At 34.6% G+C, this 20,649-nt stretch overlaps 3 protein-coding genes across 5 annotated transcripts in view; 2 read left to right on the forward strand and 1 right to left on the reverse strand.

Moving 5' to 3' along the window:
• LOC123534954 (uncharacterized) overlaps nt 1-9,200 on the forward strand; it is a 71,234-nt gene extending 62,034 nt beyond the window's left edge. For all 3 annotated transcript variants that reach the window (XM_053519808.1, XM_053519809.1, XM_053519810.1), the window contains 8 exons: nt 88-215; nt 657-732; nt 1,358-1,539; nt 2,102-2,276; nt 2,443-2,685; nt 3,023-3,152; nt 4,707-4,891; nt 5,255-9,200. In XM_053519808.1, the coding sequence (XP_053375783.1) occupies nt 88-215; nt 657-732; nt 1,358-1,539; nt 2,102-2,276; nt 2,443-2,685; nt 3,023-3,152; nt 4,707-4,891; nt 5,255-5,634 (1,499 nt within the window). In that variant the 3' untranslated portion in view covers nt 5,635-9,200. The remainder of the gene's footprint in view (nt 1-87; nt 216-656; nt 733-1,357; nt 1,540-2,101; nt 2,277-2,442; nt 2,686-3,022; nt 3,153-4,706; nt 4,892-5,254) is intronic.
• LOC123534951 (uncharacterized) lies at nt 8,754-15,674 on the reverse strand. Its single transcript, XM_045317451.2, has 6 exons — nt 15,464-15,674; nt 12,456-12,583; nt 11,746-11,843; nt 10,767-10,979; nt 9,270-9,302; nt 8,754-8,825 (listed from the first exon to the last, which is right to left on the reverse strand). Exons 1-6 carry the CDS (start codon nt 15,584-15,586, stop codon nt 8,812-8,814), a joined length of 609 nt encoding a protein of 202 aa, XP_045173386.2. The 5' UTR covers nt 15,587-15,674; the 3' UTR covers nt 8,754-8,811.
• Nucleotides 15,675-18,267: 2,593 nt separating this feature from the next.
• On the forward strand, nt 18,268-20,220 carry LOC123533271 (uncharacterized). Its single transcript, XM_045314914.2, has 2 exons — nt 18,268-18,335; nt 18,656-20,220. The coding sequence occupies exons 1-2, from the start codon at nt 18,321-18,323 to the stop codon at nt 20,156-20,158; spliced, it is 1,518 nt and encodes a 505-aa protein (XP_045170849.2). The 5' UTR covers nt 18,268-18,320; the 3' UTR covers nt 20,159-20,220.
• Nucleotides 20,221-20,649: the final 429 nt, after the last annotated feature.

The following is a 20,649-nucleotide window of genomic DNA, read 5'->3' on the forward strand; positions in this document are numbered from 1 at the left end:
CCCCCACGAATATTAATGATTTCACAGTATGTGCTTTTTAAGACAGTCATTCCAGCAATGATGTAGCATTATTTGTGTAATTTGTAGGCAAGGGAGTCAGTATATGGGACACCTTTTCACACACGAACAGAATCAAAAATAACGACACGGGAAATATTGCTTGTGATACATACCACAAATATTTGACTGATATCTCACTCTTGAAGAATTTAAAGGTAGTAGAGTGTTAATCAGACCGCGGTTTTGAAATTAGCTTTCGGTAGGAGATACGTGTGTTTTGTTCAAGTGTTGGCCTGAACGCATCTTTGTTAATGTAATGTTCATGTTGGTAGTATTTTTGGAGCAGCAAACTCTAAAGTCACGTAACAAGAGCAATGTTGATAGTATTTCGAAAGCGTCTTGGCCACATGTACAATGTAATTCGTAGAATTTGAAATAAGACCACCATATGAAAAAACCGCATTTGGAATGTAAATGAAAATAGTTTATTGCTTCCTTTCAGTATATATGATGTGAAAAGAAAGATCTTCGAAACTTTGATTGTTGATATAACATTTTTACATTTTGTCATTTCTTTCTTTAAGCAATATGTATATGCTCTTTAAAAGGGAAAATAGTATATTGCAGGAATTAATGAAAAAAATTTTCCCCCACAGATTTCCCATTACCGGTTTTCAATATCTTGGACCCGAATTCTACCTGATGGTACAAATAAACACATTAATCCAGCAGGTAAAACTTTTTTCTCGAGGCAAGGAATCATTTGGTTTACTAAAGTACTAAATCCACTGAATTTGCTTAGAACAATTTATTGCACGATCCTCGGAGAATTGTGATTCATTCATTTGTTTGGACGAATGCTAAGCTATGTGTGTTTGAACTCGACACCAATTCTGTCATTGTATAAACCACTAGATGATAATAAGCACTGTTGAACTTCAGTACGACTGTTTTAAACGCTTAAAAGTATGCTAGACATAAATTTCATATCAGAAAAAAAGAACAATTTCTGCATATAGTTTATGTAAACGGAAAATGTGTATTAACAGTACGGTGCATTAGGTTTTAAATAGTACACGCGTAGTACATGTATAGCTAAATATAGTATGCATGTGTACTACAGCTAAAAGACTGAAGTCTTTTTAACAAAATGCTGTTACCGCATTACATTTAACTATGAATGTAGCTCAAGGTACACAATTAATTTATATATTTAGTAAAATTATATACATCTGATAAAAAGTTTTACATTAGAACTAAATATCTTACAATGAAATAATTTAATGAAAGGTGGGCAATGGACATCTTTAACTTAGACATACATGTATAATCAGAACATTGATATGACATTTTACAGGTATCGCGTATTACAATGATTTAATTGATGCTCTTCTGGACGCTGAAATTGTTCCCATGGTAACCATGTATCACTGGGACTTGCCTCAAGCTTTTGAAGATGTCGGTGGATGGACCAATGACAGTATTGTTGAAAGATTTGTTGATTATGCTAGAGTACTGTTTGATAACTTTGGAAATAGGGTACTCTTTAATTTATTAATCTTGCATAGAATTAAGATATGGCAGACTTTGTCGCATTACCTTTATATCTTTTGATGTTGCCGTCATACCTTTCGCAATGATTTATGTGAAAATAGTGACAAATCGTTATATCCAAAGAGGCCTAACTATAGTAAAAGAACCAGCGTGGGAACCATCTGGTGTAGTCGCGTAATGGCGGACAGGTTTTTGAACACTATTTTTTCACTTGGCATGGCAACAGAGGTCTAAATTAAAGCTAGTTCTGTTTAAATTTCATTGTGAATGTATTTTTTGACATTTTGGTAGGAAAAATGGGAGAGCAGGTTGTATTTGGTGAAGTGAAGCTCAATTTTAGTATGAGTAGTTCTTCCAAGTCACAGCAGTGTGATTTTGATAGTGATTTTAAGTTAGTAAATATGAGCAGAGAAATCTCTCTTAGAAGATACATGACCCCTACTTTTTCACTTCATTTTATATTAGTTTAAAATGAGGTAAGCAATATTCGAGTATGTACACATTCATAGAAACGCTCAATATTTGAATGAGATATGTTCTTTATCAGGTCAAATTCTGGATAACTCATAATGAGCCATGGGTAGCAGCTCACCATGGATATGAGAGTGCAGATCACGCACCAGGTCGCAAAGGTCAAGGTTATTCTGCCGGTCACAATTTTCTGCGATCACACGGAAAAGTATATCGCCTTTATCAGAAGGAGTATAAATCGTCACAACAAGGTAAGTCTGCTTTTTGCCATCGAAGATTGTCTACTTGAAATAGGATGTAAGAAATGAAGTGAAAAGTCAAGTCAGTACAATTCAGCTTTGTGGCACCTAGTAAAAGCTATATATAAAGTATCTTACTGTAACGTATAAAGAAACGCACCTTTTATATCGTTCACAGGTCAAGTTGGAATCACATTGAGCCACATGTGGGGAGAACCTCATGATAATCAAAGTCTTGCTGACATCGAGGCCGCCGAGAGGTTTAATCAGTTTAGTTTGGGATGGTTTGCTAATCCTATATATGGCAATGGAGATTACCCGGATGTTATGAAATGGCAGATCGGTAATAAGAGCTTAGAGCAAGGGTTAAAGAGCTCCAGATTACCTGAATTTACTAATGAAGAAAAAGAAATGTTGAAAGGTAATTACGTCAATTTATTTTCAATTGCTCTATTTTGTGATAAAATAGATAAAGAACACAAGGTATTGTAAAATAAAATATGCATGTATGAATTTTTATTAAATTCGTTACTGTATTACCTATTTTCTTAATAACAAAACGATAAGTGAAAACGATTACCTCTCCTTGGTAGGATCTATTCTCACTTTCGCATTTGATTAAAAGAGATCAATTTATTGATCAAAATGAATCGAGGATCCGATATGATTTTGAAATGGATGGTTGGTTACACACTACGACTGGCGGCAGGTTGACATATTATTTGCATTATTTAAGTTTCTATACTTTTTCCTTTCAGGAAGCGCTGATTTCTTTGGTTACAACTTGTATACGTCCGCTTTGATTCAGGCCAGTGTGAAACCCCTTCATCCACCCAGCTACGAGGGAGATCTCGATCTTATAGAAAGCAAAGACCCAAAGTGGCTTAAGTAAGTCACACTGTTTATTTAAAAAAATGTGTATGCATATCGGATCCATCTCTGTTGAAAATGAGAAAACGGATCCCTCTCTGTTCGCGCACAGGACATTCTTTGTGGTAAACATTGAAATCTAACGTCGCCGTTTTGCCAGGGAGGTCGAAAAATCAAATGTTTCGTCCTGAACACAAGGTTTGTGCATAAACATATATAAACCACGGGAAGGCGTAGCTATCTGTCATTGCCTTTTTATCGTTGCATTTATGATACCAGTTGACACAAGTCCAAACGAAGAATGTAGACCAAGGGTAATGGCTCGGATGAACATCGTGCCATATTTATGAAACTTGATTACGACTTTTCTTATAGCAAGTGTCTAGTACCTTAGATGCGAAAGCCGTTGGTCCCATCTTCCCAACTCCCTGGCAAAGCGGCGACGTTGAATTTCAATGTTTACTTAGAAGGTCTTGTGCGCGAACAGAGAGGGATCAGTTTTCTCATTTTCCACAGAGACAGATCCGATATGCATGCACATTAATTTTCTGCTTTTAGGGGGCTAACCATTTGATACTCGGGTGAGGGGAGGGGCTTCAACATACTTGAAAAACTATTTATATTTTTCTAAAAGCCATTTTCTTTGCTTTGAAATTGCATTGGTTTTAGTTTTAATATTTTATAATCACATAATAAGGTTAGTATATATATCATAACATAATACTTTTTCTTCATTATTAAGGAAGAGCAGCATTTCCATCAACGTTTAAATATTCAACACTGCAAAAAGAAGAGTGCGAGATTGATTTGAAAGTATTAAAGATGTGTGGTGTAATTTTGACTGCAATATGATAATTTCAGTATATGAACAGTAATCTATATTGTATACATAGGCGTAAGAGTAGGGAGGTGGTGGAGGGGAGCACCATCTTTTGAGTACATATGTACATTTAATTCTTATTTACAAGGTCATACTAATACTTTGATCCTAAAAGCTCAGTAGAAGTCAGAATTTGGCTTTTTAAATATTCAAAAACATCTACAGTACCACTTACTACATCTTGCACCCTAATAAAGATAATACATTATTTTTCAAGGCTTGTTTACACTATATATTTCAACTTAAACCTAAATTTACGGAGGAGGACCCCCCATACACCCATCATACTGACAAATTACAACACAACACGTTCAAATGATCGGCCCCTCAGGAAAGAAGTTTTAATACAAGCTTTTAACTTACTCCTCAATCCTATCACATTATTATATATTTGTATGATACATATCTGGATAATAAATATTGTTTAAACCAAATGATCGGCCCCTTAGTATGTGTTCTATGTGATGCATTTACAATTTATATGAAACATATCGTTTAAAATTTTACAAAACTGTTGTTATTTCTTGGTGCTTTGTACGCAGGTGTATCTTACTTAATGTAATAAATGTAGTGCCTTGTTTCTATGTGAACATAGTATGTGTTACAATCGTTTTTAAGTCGCCAACTAAAGCTGATAAAGAATCATTTGACTCAAATTATTTTATGCTAATAAAAGTTCTTGTTTTGAAAAGGTCAGGATCAAAGTGGTTACGGGTAACACCCTGGGGACTGCGACGGGGTCTAAACTGGATCAAGTCTCATTATAACAATTTCCCGGTCTACATTACTGAAAATGGCGTTTCTGATAATACAGGCACAACCTCAGACCAGCATAGAATAGATTATTACAGGCAGTATATCAACGAAGTGTTGAAAGGTATCGGTTTCCGTGAACCATTTAATTTCATAGCAGTTTCTATAGACTTTAGAACTTTCCGGGGTTTTTTTACGACGGAAAGTATAATTCTTGGCTGTAAAATGTAAAACAAAGATTAGCTTGGCATGCGCCATTGTGTTGAATTTGTCTACAGTTCGATCGGAAAGTACTACATTTATAATAAGACTTTTTTGACTTCGAGCAGACACAAATGATGTATCATTTCAAATTTGATAACTGAGCTTCTGTGAGAAGTAGTTCTCTGCATGTTTTGTCTCATTTTAATATGTAAGGATAACCAACAGCGTATCTTAGAAGAACAAAGGAGAACATTATAACTTGAACACCTCTTTTTCTTTACAGCCATACGATTAGACGGATGTGACGTCAGAGGCTACACAGCATGGTCTTTTCTTGACAATTTTGAATGGATGGAAGGCTATTCGGAACACTTCGGTTTACATTTTGTAAACTTCTCGGACCCAGAAAGACCACGAACACCGAAGCTATCGGCTGCTTATTTTACAAGCATTGTAGAAAATAATGGATTCCCTAAGTCTGGACAGGAAATTAGCGTTTCAACAACAACAGCCTCAAGTGACGTCACTCGACCGCCACAAATTATCGAGTTTCCGGGACATGAAAAAGATGTTGGTTCTAAGTCAAGTACATGGAGAGTAAACATTTTATCTGTGACATTCTGCTTTCTAATTAACTGTTTTGTTCTTTTACGAAGGTCCTGATGCCTTACAATCTGTACATTTTTGCATTGTTCAATAGTTAGGGTGTTTGGTTAGATCCATATTTGGATCCCGTGCTGTTGGATAAGAGATTAATGGCGACATAAACCAATCTGTTTATTAATGTCTTAAGTTCATTTTAAGCCATGTTGCCAATCTAAATTCTGCGAATGGTCCGATTTGTGACGTCATTGAAATAGCAGCCATATTTAAATTTAAACTTACATTTATTATCATCTTCAAGTGACTAATCAGAGTTGTTTGTTTTTGATGCTTAGTGTGTTTTATATAGTTTATATTCTACACATATATATTTCTCTCGCATAATGTTATTTTGAATAAAAGGAACGTCGTTTACATGTTAGTAAAGATATATTACGTACAAATTTTATATTTGAATGCATGAATATTATCCATAGGCCCCATCTAACGGTATCCTTATGGTATAGCATTATATAGTAAGAAAAGAAAAGGTAGGACACTTCCGAAACACCAAATCTGATTTGAAGCTAATATAGAACGTACGGTTCAAACGATACACTTAATTAATTGATATTATTGTAATAAACCTACGGCATAAGTTTAACCTTTATCACTACAGTATTTTTAAAGAAATCGGCGATTTTCCACGAACTTCAGATTTCTACATCTTCCCTGCTTGTATACATCCGGTTTGCAACGGAGTGAATTTTTAGTCCCTATTGCGGTGGTCAAAAATAAAACTTCGGTATCGAAGGTATAAAATTTCGTGAAAATAAATCGAAAAATTTACATTCTGTACCGGCTTGGCCCGGTGTAAAAATGTTGTGGTCACGCTTAGCAGCGCTCCTTAGTTGTTCTAACTGAATTGACATTTTTGTTTATTATTGTTTGTCGCTATTTTTTCATTCAGTTCTATTGAAGTAATGATGATGAAGGTATATAGCCGAGGTATATCGATTTTCCCGGTATCTGTCAAATTATACCTATTAACCAATGAAATCGCAGAGGATATTCGCACCGTAGATCCGGAAACAGCGGAGCAAAACAAATGTTTGACTCGATTCAAAATGTAAAACATCGATTTTATAGCTATAATAGGACTTATTTGAACATTTTTTGTGGTAAATTTGTTAAAATTAATATTTCCAACTAACGTTTAAATTTTATTCTGTTGAAATCGATCATATATTAATGAACAAGAGAATATGGGTATTCGGAAGTGTCCTACCTTTTCTTTTTTCTTACTATATAAATGCTATACCATAAGGATGCGTTAGATGGGGCCTGTGATATTATCTATGTAATAATGAAATTAACATGTTTGTGTGTATAAACGGTAGTGTGTTAGGTTTCAATACAGCATACTAATAAAGTGTAAATAAAACGCAGTAGTTTGGTTTCCAAGAGTATCAGAATGTTAAATAAATGAGCCGCGCCATGAGAAAACGAACATAGTGACTTTGCATCCGCGCAGTCTGGTCAGGATCCATGCTGTTCGCTAACAGTTTCTCTAATTGCAATAGGCTTTGAAAGCAAACAACAAGGATCCTGACCAGGCTGCGCAAAGTCGCAAATATAACCGTGTCAATTCAGTTTTGATTTTAACTTGTTTATAAATAAGTTTTAGCAATAATCTAATATTCTTTTTTTTTTAGATTTTATTGTCCAATTTTGACAACGCAATTTTGTCCATAGTTTCTGTAAATGCTGTCAAATTGTGCGTGCAGTCTCGCGGAAAGGGTCTTCAACAATATAATTACACATATGTTGCTTATACGAAAATAAACGCCTTTTTTCTTTTTTATATAAAGTAAAAAGTGAATGTAAATTTTACATTTTGATTGATTCTGGGTCCTTACGCGGGATGCGAGAATAACAATTTGAACATGTCATGGACAGCTGCGTTCTCAGCTCGTCGCAGAATCTTAAATGTACTCGATCCTTACATGTATGCAAACATCTACAATTCTACTCTGCTGTGTTGTATGTTTAAAATTCAGTTTTCTGTTTTGCAAATAATCGTACAAAATCCTGGCTTAAAGGAGCGGGTGCATGACAGTACTTGTTGACTTGAGTTGCACAAGTATTAGCTAGAATCTGCGGTTATGTTTGACTTTAAGGTAGTTCTGCACGTTTGGATCGAAATCTTTTCTACAATGCAGAATTTGATTAAACTCTGATTTTTCAGAACTTCAGAATATACGTGAAAAATTCAGCAAATAAAAAAGAAAGGGTCGTGTACTTGATTTTTTGCCTGTCTGATGTGTAAAATTTGGACCTCTCGCAATATTTCATAATGGGAGTGTATGGGAAAGTCATAACTTTCATAACATTTTCGCGAATAGAATTTTTTCTACAATGTAGATTTTGGTGAAACTTCTCACAGTTGTAAATAAACACATGTTCTATAATTTTGGTGAAATAAAATGTATAAGTCCGTTTGCTTATTTTTGAGATATTTGGCCATGATTAAAGTGAACCGGACATTTCACGCTAATTTTAAGACATTGTTTTGTTTTTTTAACGTGTAATATGTTTTAATATCATATTTTGACTTCAGAAATATAGCAACAATGCCACTGTAATACATTTACCAACAGGTTTCCATTAATTCATAAATTGATTTTCATTTCCGTACGCCGAATCCAGGCTTTATTCTACGTTTTCCTGATAAATGACGTTACGCCATCACTTCCGGTTTTTCAAACGTGCAGAACTACCTTATTAGCTGCAAGCTTGCTAGAGTGATGCAGCTGGCTGCTCGAAATGGACACGATACTTTGGGTACTCCACGAGTAAACACAAGTTAATAAAAATCCATGTGTATGAGCTTAAATCCAATATCAGACTTTATTTTAAATGATATTCCAAATAGCGGTTTTCGGAAATACTTAAAAAGAATAAACATATTTATTCCAGTCTCGAAAATGTAAACTATATTGAATGAAATACAACAGGAAGACATGTAAAACTGAAGTTTACACGGCGAAACAAATACGGTATGGTTAAGCTCGCGTTTTTACTACACTCATCATTTCACCTAATTTCAACCAGTATTTTACCTTGTAAATTACACAAACTTATGATATTGAAGATATATGAATATACATACACAGGAATTTAAAAGAATAAGCACTTCATTCCATTAGATATTTATTATTCCTGTATTTAATACGCTGTAGACAACAAATAATTTCATTACCGCCCGACCACTGAAAAATAGAGAAAAGAATCGGGGACTGCATTAATTACAATAGACAATGTACTTGTTTTCTTGTAGATCAAGAAAATAATACAGCTGAATGTCGATATCTCGAAATTCCGGCTATCTCAGAGATATTTTGGAAGTCACGTCCCGACAGAATACATGCACAAAGATATCAATTTAAATCGAATTTCGGTTATTTTGAAGTAAAACGCTCAATCTCTTAGAGTTGCAACTGTATACTAGGATGGTTACATAATGTTTTAAGCTAAAAATTTATATTGAAAATAACATTTTGATACAGATCTACCTAGTGTGTAAAAATTCATTTGGTTTATTGCCTTATATGCTACTTAATATTAAATTCTTGTGCATTTTGAAAGCTTACTGTTATCTATGTAAAAAAGAAATATCATCTAACTTTACTGAATAACTAATGCTTTTGACTTACACACAGGGTCTGGTGTGGGAGCAACACAAAGTCCTAAAATGAAATAAAACAAAATCATACAATTTACGTAAACTATTAAAATGTTTTGAAAGTACAGTTCATTTCCTCATTTAAATATATTTGCTACAAAGAGTTGGATATGAAATTGAACAAAATATATATGAAATATGATTTTATTTGCATTCGAAGAGACGGATCACCGCGTTTATGAATTACATGTTATATTTGGGCCCGCAAACGCTGCCAATGAATACGTCATCATAAATAAGACTGTAAAACCTTGCCTTGCAAACATCATTCCCATTGTTTTATCTTTTCAAAATTAAAAGTCCCCCGCCGCGAAAGCGGGAAGGAGATGTGTTAAAGACACTGGCCTCCAGATCGTACGACAACAACAAAAAAAAGGAAACATTTCAGGTATCAGGAAACTAATGCTACTTAAGAAAGCTTTAAAGCTTAATTACTGACATACTATAGATTATGGAAGCACATGAGAATTAGTTGTTTTTACTAGTGTTTACACTGAAAACGCGTTTGTAACGCTTTACTCAAGGTAAACTGCCTTAATTAAAAGTATGACTGATACACAGCAGTATTGGTAGAGAACGGGGGAAAGTTTTTATTTCCGCGGAGGTCCAGGTACGATTCCCGACGCGGGTATCTTTTTTTCTTGATTTTGCATTTTTCAAGATAGTCTAGAAACAAAATCTCATTTTAAAATGTTCATAATTTGTCAAAACTTCACTTTCAAAGAAAGATTGATTTTAGTAAACATCTGAAGGTCAGTGTATTTAATGCAATCCGTCCATCAGCCGTCCTTAATCATTGAGCATTGAGTAGGAAGAAGCTCTGTTCTCGATTGTCCTCCTCAGTAGGTTGAGCGTTGGTCTACGGATCGTGGGATCGTGAGTTCGAACCTCGGGCAGGGCGTATGTTCCCCATGACTATTTGATAAACGACATTGTGTCTGAAATCATTAGTCCTTCACCTCTGATTCAAGTGAGGAAGTTGGCAGTTACTTGCGGAGAACAGGTTTGTACTGGTACAGAATCCAGGAACACTGGTTAGGTTAACTGCCTGCCGTCACATGAGTAAAATACTGTTGAAAAACGGCGTTAAACCCAAAACAAACACACAAAAGTGTATAGGGTTATACACTTTCTACTCGAGAGGCTCTTCCATTATAAATCTTAAACTGTACAAACTTTAAGACAATTAGTTTGTTAAATTCCATAAAGTGTATGATACCTTAAGGCAATTAAATGAAAATCTAACCCACTTCCATTTAAAAAAAAACGACGAGAGATAAGAACTGTATTGTCTCAAAAAGTTTGTAAAAAGTTGAAATGGATGTATCTACTGCCAGTATTTTAACTTTGATAAAAGGCTGATCCAATTCAAGCCTATGATATCTTGTTGTAAGGCACATGTCAAGACAGATAGATTAAAAATTAATAATGAAATGGGCATCTAGTAATCACTCTTGAGTCTACAAACCTGTTAAAGCTTTAATGATATCCGCTTCTACTAAACATGTGTTGCCAAGGTGGCTGATCAGGGTAGACCTCTGCTGCGATGTAAGAGGCGAATGGCGTGACAACAATGATAGATGCATCTTACCCTTGTGACATACCCCGTTAACTAGCGGCTCATAACACATGTACACAAGGGCAACATGCTGATAATCTGTGTAAGCTACTTGGAAAGTTATTGAAAAGAAGAAAGGTCTATAGTTGGACTGCTTTTTGTTCTTCTATATCATTAATTGATTTAGAAAGCTGTTGTCATAAAATATTCTCTCATTCATTCTTTCACATACCATATTCAACAAACAAAAATAAAATCGAACAAACACTTTCTTATTACACATTTCTGACTCTAGCGTATTAACAAAGCACGGGAACTTTCGGTAAATAGGAGGAAAAACGTCATGGCGCTTAAAAGACAAAAGCAAAGGCAATAGTTTCAGTTTTGTCTCATAATCTGCAGTGACACGTTATTTTTTCCGCAAAATAACGTTTTTTGTTTTTGTTTTTTTTAATCCAGAAAAAAATTGAGCGGAATGAAAAAAGAGCTATTAAGGTATTTGGTTTTATCCGGTTATAAGTAAAATTATCACTACTACACTATGTATGTATGTATGTATGTATTTCATTATACCACATTTACAGCACAAGAGTCATTTTACAATCTCTGAAATCTCAGTCCGGTATATGCAAAAGAGAAGTTGTTCTAGTCAGTGTATATAATTCATGTTGGTTTAAAATAATTTCACACCAAGGCTGTTGAAATAAAAAATGTAAAGCCGTCTTTTCATGAAAGCATTTGTATACTTCTATGACAATCCTGACAGTTAGGCTATCTTAAACATCTTTTTATCAGTACGCTTTTGTGTCACGGGCAAGTTTTCACCAGGGAATTCATGTGTCTACAGAGTTTTTAATTACATATGCATAACGTGCTTTGATGGTCTTACGTTCGTATTGTCCTTTTTCTGACGTCAGAGTAACTCGACCATTCAGCGACGTATCAGTAAAGAATCCAGTCTCTGGAGAAGAACATCCTTTACTCTCGCTTCGAAATAAAACCATAGTGCGTCATTAATTTTGATAGCATAGTAATAAGTGAGTTGTTATGATTGATATATAAAGGCAAACCAAAGTATATAAAAACGACTAAGGCGGCCATTTTAAACTTATTTTAAATTTATTATTGTGTTCTTACAGTTCCTTTCCATTATGGTTCTCTTAAGGGTGGCGAAAATGAGTACAATGTACTTTCCTCCACACGAAACGTCTGCTATCAGTTCTCAGTTCTTTTTCTCAAACACTTCGCTCCCCCAATTGCAAAAGTGTGTGTGTTATCTACACAGTTAGCCTACGAAAAAGCATTTGGGCGAAATGTTTGAGAATAGTACTGAGAACTGATGACAGACGTTTTGAGTGGATGAAAATATTCATTTTCTTGTCTTCGACGCTCTTTCTTATAGGAAAATCTGTCAAGTAATGACAAATATAGGCACAATTATACTTGAAACGAGAAGTTTTCTCCATGTGTACGGGTGGGTAATGACCACCCTGTCTTTATATGAGGAAAGATTGGTATATCTAAATAGATTGAGAAACGTCTAAAAAGTGTTTATTTCGAAAACAAAGTATCTATGTTTTGTTATGGAAGCCAACTTACGAATGTCCTGTGTACGAAAAATAACTAGTCCCACTGGCAGCCTCGAACAGATTCCAGACTGCAGAATGCCACGTATTCTGTCCCCATTGTAGTTCCGTCCTCTCTTCCTCAAACCAATTACCAAGAAACTGTTTATAAAATCAAAAACTAATGATTATAATGAGAAAAAAAGTACACAGTAAAAGGAGATTTATCTCTGTAATCTCGAAAAATACGAAAGGTAATGGTAGATTTCCCGGAAGCACAGAACACCCTTAACACAGCCATATAGCCATGCATCGCAAAGTAGGCCCGCAACAAAAAGATACTGCAACGAAATATATAGTAGACAGGTTGCTTCAAAAAAATCCAGCGACAACTACATTTTTAATTATATGCAAAATACAAAAATAGGTAAGGGGTAGATAAAAGGATAGGGGTATTGGGGAATATGGAAAAAGCAAGGATTAATAGCCTACAGGGAAAGCCTTGCTCCAAAAACGCAGTCTCCCAACACCACAAACCACAGCAGTAAAAACAAGCACGTTTAAGATATCAGTGGCCCTGTTGTGTGCACGTTTATGATGTCATGGTCCTGTTGTAATATGAAGATTTCTTTCATTAAAAGTAATTCATCAAGCTATTTTAACTATTCAAGTCAAGTACAAAAACAAACAAACAAAACAACACTATAGATAATAACACTAAAGATAGAAGCCTTCGTGACAGAATTGTTATGGTTATCAAGTACAAATCGCACTTCACGCACCACTATTAGTTCGCCAGAGTTGAATGCTTTTCGTATCCCATGTTTGACGTTGTGGGAGTGAAACAAAGCAATTACATAAATTTGATAAGAAAGTAGTGTAAGAATATTTTTGACGTTGACGTCGTTTTAATTAAGTATGGGAGTCGTTGGTCGAATTAACTTGGTCTATAACAGGTAGAGAAAGAATCAATTTCAATGTTTCTGCAGGAAACGCTTGCATGTAATAAACTTGTGTCATTCCCCATTGAATGGCAGAGCCTCGCATTTTTTCATTTCATTCAACTCGTTTAATAAATTCAATATGAAAACACACTCGTTCAATATCCTCTACTTATGAGGATGTCTAAAATTTAGCTGAAGGCATGCCGGTGGTCCTTCCCAAATGAAAACACGTGCTAAAATTACCAGCAGAAGGTTAATTAGAACTCTCCATACAATAATAACATAAAACATCATTATAATTTTATAACTGTAGTTGCTGGTGGAACTTAAGCTCAACATAACTGAAAATAGGCTTATATTGTAATAAAATTTTCCGTGGCAAGAATTTTCCCTGATTTCACTTTATTGAAAAGGCGATACCATTCATGTTTTATACTTGTGGACTTCCAACTAAACCCATTTATACTTCAAATATCTGTAAAATGACATAAATAGAGGATATTATGTTGAATAAAATAATAAAGTGAGAGTCATTGCCGAGCATTTTATTAGTTTTATTCAACGAATTTAGTGCCTCGCAATTTATCCTTTTATTCAACTCGTTTAATAAATTCAAATATTGTACTGTCTTAAAGTATTATAAACAAATCAATTTGACTAATGTCTTCTATACTTTAAACGACGTCAAAGCTTTATTACACTAGTATATTATCATTTTTATATAACGGCTTTATTTCACTCCTGCGACGTCAAACATGTAATAATAGAGTTTAAGGATGACTACCCGTAATAGGCCTCAATTCCACCAAAAGCGTACATACAACTTGATAATGTAAACTTTGAAAATGTCAAATGATAGAAATAAGGTGCATATTGACAAGTTATAAAGTGACAGAAGTTCTCAAAAATTTACTTTAGATTACCTCCCCTGATAATTTTGGTTTTTCATGAGTTATCTCCCCTGAAAAATAGAAAAAAATAATTTTCTCTTTTTTCCTACGGGGAATTTTAGATTTCTTTTTGATATTTGTATCAGAATCATATAATGCAGCTTTCTACCGCAAAATTTTCTCAAAACTCAAGCTCAGATTCTCATAATCAAAGAAATTATATATTTCCCATAGGCATCAATGTTAACTTCAGTACCGATTATCTCCCCAAAAAATGATAAAATTCGAAAAATCTCTCGGTGAAACGTTTTTAATTTTGAATGTCTTTAAAGTGACCAAATTTCATTTAAATATTTCCATCCAGTTACAAGATATGAAATATGGCTATTACACCATGTTATCCATAAATAATATTTTGGAACTGTGCTACCACCAACCATCTGCTCAGTATAAATGCTTCATACATGCATTCATAAGAAATTCACCAAGTCCCAAATTGCACGCGAGAAATTATTACACAAAACACAATTATGTCACACTGTGTGGATTTATAAACAAGAACAAACACTTCAAATTTAGACTAACACAATAACGTTTCAAAAGCAAGCCCAAGCAAGCAAAAATGTCACTCATTATGCTTTTTTTTAAATCTAACTAATGGATTATTTTAAGATAATCGAGTGTGTTTACTATGATCCAGATATTTTTGATTTTGATTTTTCTTCATCATTTTTTACATATCTAGAGCCTTTTCTTATTACGCAACCACAAAAAAATAAATAAAACAAAAAACTGACCAAATATCAGTAATTCCATACATTGTATGGGACAAAGATAGCGCTATGTTATATGGCATTCTGTTTATCGAAATGTGCACTTCTAACCAACGTCTGAATATGTTTGATTGCACTACATAATTAAAAACGAAAACAACAACAACAACAACAAAAATATTAATAAACCTTTAACTGATAATTCATGCAATTTTCTTAATACTGAAGCTTGTATGATTATGAATTATGCAGTTATAGCCATACTCAGGTCAGAAACAGAGCTGTACATTCTGTCGTTTGAGACCTAGATGTCCATTCAATTTCATTTGCCAAAGGTGACTGGAGCTTACTTACATTCCGATATTTAGTATAAATAAATGGAAATTGTGAAGTTATTACTTAAAACAAACCAAAAATTGGATAAAATATACTTACACGTTTCATGTTAAAATTTTGTTGCAAAGGAATCCGGCTAAAGTCACAGGTTTCCGCATCTGTCAGATCAGAAATTGCGAATAACACGCAGAATAATGCATGTGCTAGGCAATAGATCCTCATGTTTACTACGATCTTTTTTAATCTCTTTCTGTGTACTTTAAACGCTTAATTTAGTTTAAACGACCAATTAGCAAATCTTAAACTCGCTTATCTCTATATTACATCAGTTCTCATAAGATATGGTGTTAAAGGGACTGGACTTTAGATTTTAGCTTAAACTGACCTTTCCTAAAAGTTTAAATTCTGGCACATAATGAACAACATAACATGGGGTTTTGCTTCTAAACTATATAAAAAAATGCTAAATAAAAACCAAAAGCATGAAAATCATGTCCGTATCGGGAATCGAACCCGGGTTGCCTCGGCCTACCACTTTGACATATCGTACTAATCGACTTCTTATATAACACTGTAATAAGGCAGTATACCATTGGTACCCTGTGACAACCGTTTTTCAATTTTCAATGGAATGATAATAACAATTAATTTCTATGTGTTTTATAACATATAATCTGTCAGTAACTAAGTTTCAAAGTCTTTTTAAGAAATAAAACAATAATTTCCTGATTCTTAAAACTCTTTTTTCTTTGTTGTGTAGTCTGGAGGCCAGTTCCTTTAAGGCTCATGCATTTTCCTTATCTTCCATCACGTGCATTTTCATTCTTGAATTAGAAGGTTATTCTTCCACTCAATATATATATTTACTTGTTCAGGATATGCGAAAGAGATTTTCTTGCTGGTTCCTGGATTTCAAAATATCAAATTTGTCCTTAATATCACATATTTTGTCTATCAATACCCAGCTTTGTGGTAAACACATAACTTTTATTTCAAACAGTTAGTTATAATTGTGTATCTGGTATACTGTTGTGTGTAATGCAGGTTATGATAATCGGATTCACTCGGATCCTAATTTGAAATGATCAGCATTTTAATTTTTGCTATTCTAATAAACTTAAATTTTAAAATTTGCAATTATTAAAAAAAATGTTTTGTAACGCAATCACAACTAACACTACCAGCACCAACAACTGTTTTAGGTATTAGGCACAAGTGCACAGTTATTTGCCCTTGGTTGACAATAAGGATGTGGTTACGCGGAAAATAGTTTCTCTGTTTGATGGTGAATATTGGTGAATGTTTTAATGAAAGACCTGCAATAAATTGCATAATTGAATAGAGGAGATATGAAATAGTAGGTACATGTACAATTTGATAGAATGAGAAAATCAGGATATGCATAACATGACTTTTTGATAGGGCCAGTTTTGCCTGTTTGTGGCCATCTAGAGGGTATTCTTCATACGCATCTGATTTGGTTCAGAATAGTGGAAAAAAGAGCCTGTCAACCCCGTGTTTATTGTGGCTGGAATTTTTTCTCTTGAATAGTTCTGTTGAGTGCAGTTATTTTAGTGGGTTTGGAATGCATGTAAAATTGCAATAGTGTCCAGTATCTATATAGAACATATAGTGAAAATAACTGTAGTCTTTGGCCATTATACGTATTTTGCTTATTGTGCTGACTACAGCTGGCAATATCTGAACATGTCCATATAATTCTTCGTTCGTTAAAGTAAGCAGCTACTTAAAAATCTTTAAACGAAGAAAGTAATTCATTTGCAGCATTAGATATCGCTAATAAACTTTAGTAAAAATTTAAGACAGAATAAAAGGTTCAGTTTATAGACAAAGTATATAGGTATATAAGTCAAGATGGTAAAATACTTAGATCTCTTAAAGTTGTGTACTCATGTTATTATATGGCTGAATCATGAGACAAACACAGTAATGTTTTTGCTCATACTTTTCATATATCGTTTCGTGCAAGACACGGCCAAAAATACCACCCAGCATTTTGCTTTATTTGTAGAAAACATTACCATTTTATAAGGAAAGCTTGGCATTCGAATTCCACAGTACTAGCTGATAATTCTTCAATTATTTGCTGATGATATGGTCATAGGTTGCCAAACTTTACAACACCTTATTAGTTGATGACCCATAGGGTTGGTTGGTACAATCTGGGCGGATTAGTTATCATAGTGATTTTTAGAAAGGTATATAAACCAAGTGTTAGATAATATGTGATAGCATTGTACTGGTGATACTGTTTGTTTGATTATGGTTTTTGCATACGTATCATTCTGCTTATAGTAATACTCGTTGAATTTTATGTGATAAATATCAGATGGTAGTGCAGCATTTAAGTTTTGGTCGGCCATAAAGGTGTTATATGCTGTTTCTTTGACTTTTCTGATTGTAGTTTTGACATTTCTCTTGCTGATTCTGGGTGAGTTCTTTACTTTACATTTGCAATTATGATATTATGTTCCACCATTTCACAGGCAATACATGTTAAGTATAAGGTTTATAGTTGCTAGCCGCCTCGGAGGTTTGGCCTTCCGTGTATACTGGAGCGAAGTGACTGGCATGCATTCTTCCATATACTGGGGCTTGACTAGTTTTAAGCGATAGTTTGAATATATCGTGTTATGACTAGAGCTCTCCTTTGTGAATATCCTTGAGCAGTCTTGTAGATTCTTTATTAGGATTATATCCCTTCAATAACGTAATCATGCTATTTCCTACTATGTTCCTTTAAATTGGATTACGCACTTTGTAGTTCATCAGATGAAATTTATCGTCTAAGTCCCTGATCTCGAACCGTACCTAACCTCGAACCTTTCATTTTTTCGCGTGTTGCTTTCTTCCGGAAATGCGTATGACGTCATCAGTTCGTGAGTTCAGGTGCTTTGTTTACAAACAAGACGCTCGCGGCTGTCAAAGTCTAACAATGCGTTTTAAACAGGTAATACGATGGATTTTTTATTTTGTTATGAAAAAATCTGAAAATTACTATTTCTTTTACATCCCTATAAACCCAGTTTATTTTTCTGACCTAAAATATGTTTTTTTGAAGAAAACACAGTAGTGGGAGGGGCAGCCGGCTGTCTGCTGCTCAAAAGTCACGTGACAATCATGTGACATTATATTTATAGCTCAGTAGTGTATTTACAGTACAGTTCATATCTTACGTTCTACAAAATTTGCAATGTGCATTTCTTGTGTGCTTTTTGTTTTCTCTTTATTCTTTCATACTTAAAATGAAGCATCTATTTTATTTTTCAGGCTCATCCTGTAAAGAGAGTCTTGAAGAATGGTAGATATTCACCTACAGCCCTGTACAACGCATATAAGTTTGTGAAGGAGAACGGCACGCCCATAAAAACTGCTGCTAGGCAGTATGGAGTTCCACATTCTACCTTGCGTGATCGGGTTAAAGGACGCATTGACCCTGAAGCATTAAAACCTGGTCCTGCTCCACTCTTCAGTCAGGAACAAGAGGCCAAATTTGTCGACCACATCAAAACCATGGCTCAGCTAGGTTATGGCTTTACAATTAGTGAAGTGGTAGATAAGGCCAGCAACTATGCAGTGTATCTGGGTAAGAGGCCTAAGGACAAGCCTCTTAGCATAAAGTGGTTCAAAGGATTCAGGGATAGGTGGCCAGAAATACGTGTTATCAAACCGAGAGCCCTTTCTAACTACAGGGCTGCATCTACAAGCCAAGCAGCAGTCAGTGATTATTTCAAAAATTTGCAAGCCGTTCTTGAAGCCAGTAATTTGATGGACAGGCCAGAATGCATTTATAACATTGACGAAAAAGGTGTTCAAACTGAGCATGTTCCTCCTTATATTGTCAGTGGCCATTCTAGAGTACCTTCCATCACATCATCAAGATCATCTGTAACTACAATAATAGGATGTGGAAATGCCATTGGGACACAGATTCCACCTTATTTTGTTTTCAAAGGACAACGTATGAGTGACGACCTCTTAGCTGGAACAACTCCAGGTTCTGATGGAACCATGTCACCTTCTGGATGGTCCAATTCTACTGTTTTTCTTAAATACTTGCAGTCACACTTCATAAAGTACATCCAGCGTGCAGACCAGCACCAACCAATACTAATCATTTTGGATGGACACAAATCTCACATAAACCTACCAGTGCTAGAATGGGCCAAGAGAAATAATGTAATTATTTTTGTTTTACCTGCTCACACAAGCCATGTTCTGCAGCCACTGGACGTTGGCTGCTTCGGTCCATTACAAAGGATTTATAATGCCAGCTGTCATCGGTTTCTTAGACAAAATCCAGCATCTAAAATCACAAGGTACAATGTGTCTTCTCTTGCCTCTACTTCATATGTAGCTGCCATGTCGAATTCAAACCTGAGATCTGCATTCCAGAAGACTGGAATATTCCCATTTAATAGTAATGCAGTAAGTCCAGATCAGTTCATACCATCTGAACCATACTGTGACACATCAAATGAGAATAAATCAATCTTACAAGATGAAAACCTACCTGAACCAGACACTGATGCTTTCTTTCATTCTGAAAGAAGTGTAATCGATAAGAAAAAAGATTACAACCAATCTGCAAAGAAGAGCACCCTTAGCAATCTTGTATCTGGCAAAGTTATTACCAACCCTCTTGTTGAAGCAGAACTTGTTAAAAACATCAACAATAAATTACCAGAAACCAGTATGTCTTCAAAAAGGACAAAATCTAGTCAACCTGTTAAATCAGTAAAGAAATCTCTACCAAATAACAAGTTAGTATAACCAGAACCAGTTCCAGGACCGTCTCATATTAACTTGGTGAATTCTAGTGCTTCTGATGTGAGTTCAGATGATGATGACGATGATACTGAAACATGCTGTGTCTGTGGTTTATTTCAGCCAGTAGAACTTCATAACTGTACATCAGTAGTTTTTACAAAGTGGGCACAATGCGATGTCCAAGGCTGCAAGCATTGGACACATTTGAAATTTTGTTGTGCCCAGAATGTTATCAGGCTGGGTGATGAATTCATATGTCCCTGTCATGATAAAAAGTCAAATACTGAAGAATAGAAAATAAGTTGTTAGTGTTATTGACGTTTGTAGATAAGTTTCTATGTTTGACACTTATTTCAGATGTTCAAAACAAATTTTGAGTAGACTTTATGAACTGAACTGTAAATTTATAAGCGGTTCAAGAATAGGTCATAAAAATACAAATGGCGGACAATTGTTGTTGCACTCATATTTCATATTAACATGAAATTTTATTG

Source organism: Mercenaria mercenaria, chromosome 12 (genome assembly GCF_021730395.1).
Source record: "Mercenaria mercenaria strain notata chromosome 12, MADL_Memer_1, whole genome shotgun sequence".
Classification (NCBI taxonomy): Eukaryota; Metazoa; Mollusca; class Bivalvia; order Venerida; family Veneridae; genus Mercenaria; species Mercenaria mercenaria.

Excerpts from the sequence above, each read along its gene's own strand:
- LOC123534951 (XM_045317451.2), bottom strand. The coding sequence starts at position 15,586 with ATGAGGATCTATTGCCTAGCACATGCATTATTCTGCGTGTTATTCGCA. Across the intron at positions 11,844-12,455 it reads TTTTCGTACACAGGACATTC|CGAGAGTAAAGGATGTTCTT; the intron begins GTAAGTTGGCTT and ends TTTATTTCGAAG. Across the intron at positions 9,303-10,766 it reads TATCATTAAAGCTTTAACAG|GACTTTGTGTTGCTCCCACA; the intron begins GTTTGTAGACTC and ends ATTTCATTTTAG.